The 6,000-nt window shown below is 56.7% G+C and overlaps 1 protein-coding gene across 1 annotated transcript in view; it reads left to right on the top strand.

The window, feature by feature from the left end:
- The first annotated feature begins 2,176 nt into the window (after window positions 1–2,176).
- Kcnk12 (potassium two pore domain channel subfamily K member 12) overlaps window positions 2,177–6,000 on the top strand; it is a 53,849-nt gene continuing 50,025 nt past the window's right edge. Inside the window, exon 1 of the mRNA XM_006986484.4 lies at window positions 2,177–3,584. Coding sequence (XP_006986546.1) covers window positions 3,194–3,584 — 391 coding nt within the window. The 5' untranslated portion in view covers window positions 2,177–3,193. The remainder of the gene's footprint in view (window positions 3,585–6,000) is intronic.

The raw sequence follows: 6,000 nt of genomic DNA, 5'->3' as shown, positions 1-6,000 counted from the left end.
CTGATTCTCTATTTGGAAAGCTGAAGAAGAGGGGCCCACAGAGTGATCGATGGCCTGGGGAGTGGGTCAGAAGTGGGGTGCTTAGAGAGTAAGAGGTAGAAGGCAAGGCTGGGGTGAGACCCCCCCCCATCACCAACTCTGGAAATCACATAATAAAGGCACTGAACCACAAACTCACAGACTTAAACACCAATTTTGTGTAGGGCTAGAAAGCCATTGGAGAGTGAGGTTTGGAGACATCTGTCACATGACTAGGCTGAATGGGCAGGACGACAGCAGTGACTGGCAGTTAGGATGGCCCTAGGTGGGGAAATTTTGCCTCAGCAAGCCCTAGCCTCAGGACTGTTGCGACAATTCTGGGCTGAGGTAAAAGCACTAGGATAGCCAGCTGGCACAATCAGTGCCTTAGATATTGATTTAGTGGGCAAAAGCCACATTCATCATGGGGCTGGTTCCCTAAAGGACCCACATCTATGAGCAGGGAACTCATCATTTCTCTATTACATAAATAGATTCGCCACTCGGCACTGAAGTTGATGCCAAGGGTTTTCTGCTAATCAAGCTAGAATCACAGGTTGGAGGACAGGGTGGGCCCCCAGCCAGCTAGGCAAGGAGTGAGACCCAGAGGCACAGAACACTGCAGTCAAGCACACCAGCCCTGCTCTGGGAGTCTGGCAAAGCCAGGAGAGGCCTGGCAGTGCCTCTCGGCTGCATTTGGAGGCTCCGCGGACATCTCCTGAAATCACACCTCTCAAGGTATGATTCTTTCAGAGGTCCATGGCTAGGCCATCCTTACTGTCTGCAGAGGCCGACTGGGGCAACAGTCAGCGGAGGCAAAGGCTTGGGAAGGGAGCAGTTGACGATAACAGTAGTTTGCAGTGGTGAAGGCTGGCGACTGGATAAAGCTCCCACTGTGAATCAGCGCACTCAGGGTTCTCGGTGGTTAAGCTGTTCTCCTCCTTAAACCACAACTAGCCGTCCGCAGTGGGGTGGATCTCTCCCCATCTGTGCATACCTAGAGGGGCGTGGTCCCCTCTACCCATACACTGGAGCAGCACCTCTAAGATGCAAGCCTCCCTTACCCCTGGTTGGTCACCATCTACATCCCAAGACAGGTGTCACGCAACACTCCACACCTCTCCTGCCTCCAGTGCCAGCCTGTGCCTCTACACTGGGTGGCGGGGTGGGGGGATTCCAGATTTATAGTTGTGAAATATTCACTGCGTGGTTGGTTCACAGTAAGTACCACCACGCTGCAAACACCCCTCTGAGTAGGTAGTGGCGTTTTCCTGTGGTGGAGGCTAGCAAGTCTGGCCCTGGGCTGGGGGCAGGATGAAGACAGCTCAGCATTTTGCCAGAGTTCTCTCAGCCACCTGGAGTGTCTAAGAAGTCACCATCAGTATTCTCTTCCCTGTTATCTATATCATATCCTTAGTAGGCTCTTCCTCGAGGTCAATAAAAGAGAGGAGGGGAAAGGGGGGAGATGGGTACCCAGAGAGGACGGAATTATCTGTCTATACCGAGGGCGTTCCTCACTGCACAACTTTATGACTCCAGCCAAACTGGGTTCTGCCTGGCAGAGAAGGACCAGCGGCTGCGCGCATCACCCACTATATATACACCCACCGATATAGGGCGGAGGAGGCTTCCGTAGGGCGTTCCAAAGCACACTGTTTCTCCTAGCGAGCTTCTACCTTCCTCACCCTCCACCGCACCCGGGGTGTATCCAGTCTCTGGTCCCTCGGGCGAGTGAGCTGGGGTAGCAGAGAAGCCCCAGCAGTGCCGGGCCTAGGATCCTCCTGCTCTGGTGGCCCCAAGTCCCCCACCTGCGCGTGACTCCTCCTCCCGACTCAGTTCCGCAGCGTCCGCACCCTGGCGACACGCTGTTTCGGCCACCGCACCTGCGTCAGGGTGGAGTAGGGGACAATCTGGAGGTAGAAGGGGAAAACAAGGAGGGTCTGGGGAGCACCGTGGTGCCGGGTGAGCAACCGCGCTCCGGGTGGAGGGTCCCCGCAGCCTAGAGCCTCCCACCCCGGTCTGCCGCACCGATGCGCTGTCCGCGGTGCTGACGCCGGCCGGCCGCTCAGTCGGGAGGGGGAGCAGACGCCCTGGTTCCCGCCGCGCCCGGAGCCTGTCCTTGGTTCCCAAACCGTGTCTCTTCCCCGAGAGGACTCCGCCGGAGTCCTGGCGCAGCGGTTGGATCCAGGCACAAAAGAGTGAGCAAAGGGAACTTAAACTTCAGGCTGGAGGCCGAGAATCGGAAGTCGGGTTTGGCTCCCGATGGCCTCCAGCCCCTGAGACCTTAAAGCACCAAGTTGAGTAAAGTTTCCCAGTGGCTTGAGAAAGGAAGAGACTCCGGAGCCCAAGCGCAGGGAAGGAAGGACGCGGTTGTCTAGCGCGCTGGCAGCCAGCACCGCAGTGGGACACCTGCTCCGATGGGACGCGCTGGTGCCGCCAGAACGACCCGGAGGCGTCGCAGGAGCCCAACTCTCCACCCCTTCCTCCCTTCCTTACTCACCCCTCCCCAACACCCCGCCCCGTGCTCCGGTGACTCCGCCTTTCCGTGCTGGGTAGCTCTCCGGCGGTAGCAGGGAAGGGAAAGAACCGCTTCCACGGAGGACTCGGCTCGGCTCTGAGGCTCCGAAGCCGACACCGCCAGCTCAGTATCAGCGGTGGAACAGGACCGCCCGCCCAGCCTGCGCCCAGGCGCCACCGAGCCCCGGCAGCCTCATGGGACGCCCCAAAGGACTCGCTCTCTGCCCTGCCACCGTGTTCCGATCCTAGGCGTCCGGACTCCACGGCTCAACCGGTTCGCAACCCCACGGCCTGTCCGGAGAGGAGTATGCGGCTCGGGGCCCGGTGGACTCCGGCCACCGGGCGGCGCTGGCCTAGCTTCGGAGCCCGGAGCCCGAGGGCAGCAAGTGACGAGCCGCGGGAGGCAGTAAGGCGTCGGGGAGCCGAGAGAAGCGCTCCAGCTCGGGTGCCCGCTGGGCCGCACGACCCACGGTGTGTGGCCTGAAACCCGGGCAGGAGGCGGACGCTCCCTGCCGTCCCGGTTCCGGGGGAGGCTGCAGAGGGGCTCCGCGGCGGCCCCAGACCTCTGGCCACCATCCTCACGCTCCTGCTCCTGCGGTGGGGATGTCACGGCCCCGGCTCCGAGCGCCGCCCCAGCCCCGGGGCTGAGCTGCGGACCATGTCCTCCCGCAGCCCCCGGCCCCCGCCCCGCCGCTGCCGCCGCCGCCTGCCGCGTCCCTCCTGCTGCTGCTGCTGCTGCCGCCGCTCGCACCTCAACGAGGACACCGGGCGCTTCGTGCTGCTGGCCGCGCTCATCGGCCTCTACCTGGTGGCGGGCGCCACCGTCTTCTCCGCGCTCGAGAGCCCGGGCGAGGCGGAGGCGCGGGCGCGCTGGGGCGCCACGCTGCGCAACTTCAGCGCGGCGCACGGCGTGGCGGAGCCGGAGCTGCGCGCCTTCCTCCGGCACTACGAGGCCGCGCTGGCCGCCGGGGTCCGCGCCGACGCCCTGCGACCGCGCTGGGACTTCCCCGGAGCCTTCTACTTCGTGGGCACCGTGGTGTCGACCATAGGTGAGCGGCGCGCCCCGCGCGTCTTTCCTCTGCGCGCCTGTCACTCGCTGCCCTTTCCACCGACCTCAGGCTGGGCCCTCTTCCTGACACCCTTTGCCTGCTTCTGTTTCGTTCTCCGTCCTCTGGTCCTCTTACTTTTCTTTCCTGCATTCGGAGCGAGAGGTGGCCCGAATGCACCATCTCCAGCTCTTAGCGGCTGTCATCACATTTGACTTGTGTGTCAGCGAGGCGCCAAGCACTTTGAGCGCTCCATGTCCAGGCTCTGCTCCTCGGTTTTGTCCTCTGTAAGAGGGTTGCTGAGAGAACAGGTGTTGAGGGCTGCTATTTCCCACCCCACCCAGGCCTCGGTATCCTCAGCAAGTGAATATAAAAGCCTTTTCTGCGTCCATTCCCAGCGTTTCAATTTCCTCCTCGCATTCTCTTCTCCTGTCGACACTGCCCCACCCCCTCAAAGTAAAGTCCGTTATTTGCAATCCACCTCTTCCGCTCAACTGTTTTACACCATTCGCCTTGGTTGTTCCCCTTCCATCTTCTCCAAGTTCTTGACGTCTTGTCCAACCAATGACAGCCAGGCGGTAGTCGCCTTTACATTACACTTTCGGTATAAACAGCTCAGGTTTTCTTAACGTTGGGGAAAATGTGCAGTCTTGAGACCCCAGCTCTCCTCCCCAGCTAGACTGAGTCCCCTGGCGCTCCTTCTGGAGAGACGGTCTCCAGCCACCACTGTGTCCAGCCCCCTCCACCCACTCCTTTTCCCAGGCGTTCGGCATCATGGAAAGCAGCCACCTCCCCCATTTATGTAGCTCTGCAGAGTGCCGCGGAAACATACTTTGACAAGATTTGGTTGTGTCTCACCCACTCCTGTTTGAGTCTCAGGGTAAGAGAAGCTCTTGCTGGTCACACTCGTCACCCCAAGACATCCTTTTCCGCTGGTGCAATTTGGGAGGAAGGGGCTGTACTTTCAGGGTGGAGAAGTGAGAAACTTCATATGAACACATTTTCTTTGTGACAGTTCAGAGTATGGGGCATGGACTCCGCCTCAGGCAGAGAAAGGTAGCAGGTTTGTTCAGGATATGCACAGAGGGAGATGTCTCTCTGCATTTCTCTCTGTCTCTCTCTCTGTCTCTGTCTCTCTCTGTATAGTCTGTGAAAGTACTTCCTTGCCTCCAATCATTTTTCTCCCGTGTCATGCTTGATCTGATTATTTTAAATAGAAAAGGCAAATATGGACCAAGTCCAAAGTCTACACAAATTAGGTATTTTTAAAAAACCCTTTAAAAATATATATCATGTTGTTATGGTGATTGAAGATATAAAATGACCCCCTCAAAATCCCCTTTTAAGAGCTGCATCGAGTTGCTATAGCAACTAGAGGGTTTTTTTTTTTAAGTGCTTTAAAAGTACTAGGGATGCTTAATCTTGGAGGATGACATCATGTGTTTATAATTCATTGTTGACATGTACTTGTCTGGTAAATACTCCCTGTTGCTTCTTCTACCTGAAGGTACACCTGTGAATATATTTTGTCACAGTACCTTTCTCCCAGTGACACGCTCTAGCTTCCTAATGGAGCTGCAAGATAAGCAGAAGTTGATGCCCGGTGTCCTCTTCCTCTCCAGGCTGGGAATCCATCCAAAGAGCCTGTCCCTGTGACCTGTGCTCACTGTGTGTCTCTCCTGAGCATCACTGTCCTTCCTTCGGGGGCTTCCCCCTCGACTTCATGTACAAAAGTCATGATGTACAAAATCAAGTCAGCTTGTTTGGAAATTGTTCCCTACCTCAACCTTTCACCTACTGTCAGGATTGGCTGCTCTTTAGTCAAATGGAATGGAACTATGCTCTCTCTTTTAGATTTAGGCAGGCAGTGCGGATGAGCTACCACCAAAGATTGTGGCTGGGCTATGAATGGCCTAGCAAGTTGCTTCCAAAATCTGCAGGGCAACATTAGTACCAGCCTGTGGACGGCTCAGGGTGGAACTGGCCCTCTGTGGGGAAACCAAAACTGCCGTATGAGTGGTCTCTGCCAGCTGCCTGCTGGCCTGCCGCGACACTTGGGGATAGTGTTTTAAATTGGTCCTTTTATGTCAGCCAAGTAAGTTCTTCTGAGTGCCCAACCAGCATGATTATCCTTTCAGCCTTCTCCGTGAAAAATATATTTGGTTGAGATTTCTGCGAAGACCTACATATGTCGGCTTATGTTCTGCTTGTCTATCCCCTCCCCTTCAAATGTCTGTTTGTTATTATTACTGATGCAGTTACGGATGCAATCACACAGGGAACCAAAGCACAGCCATAAATGCAGAGTGGAGGATCTCCAGTCCGCCACCTCATCCAGGGAAGAGGAAAACTATCATGTTCTGGGTTTTATTTGATCAACAATCCTCACAGGGTGTGTGGTTCATGCGACAGTGTGGAA

The sequence above is a fragment of the Peromyscus maniculatus genome, chromosome 22, assembly GCF_049852395.1.
Source record: "Peromyscus maniculatus bairdii isolate BWxNUB_F1_BW_parent chromosome 22, HU_Pman_BW_mat_3.1, whole genome shotgun sequence".
Classification (NCBI taxonomy): Eukaryota; Metazoa; Chordata; class Mammalia; order Rodentia; family Cricetidae; genus Peromyscus; species Peromyscus maniculatus.
The sequence above is the reverse complement of the archived record's forward strand: the minus strand, read 5'-3'. Positions and strand labels throughout refer to the sequence as shown.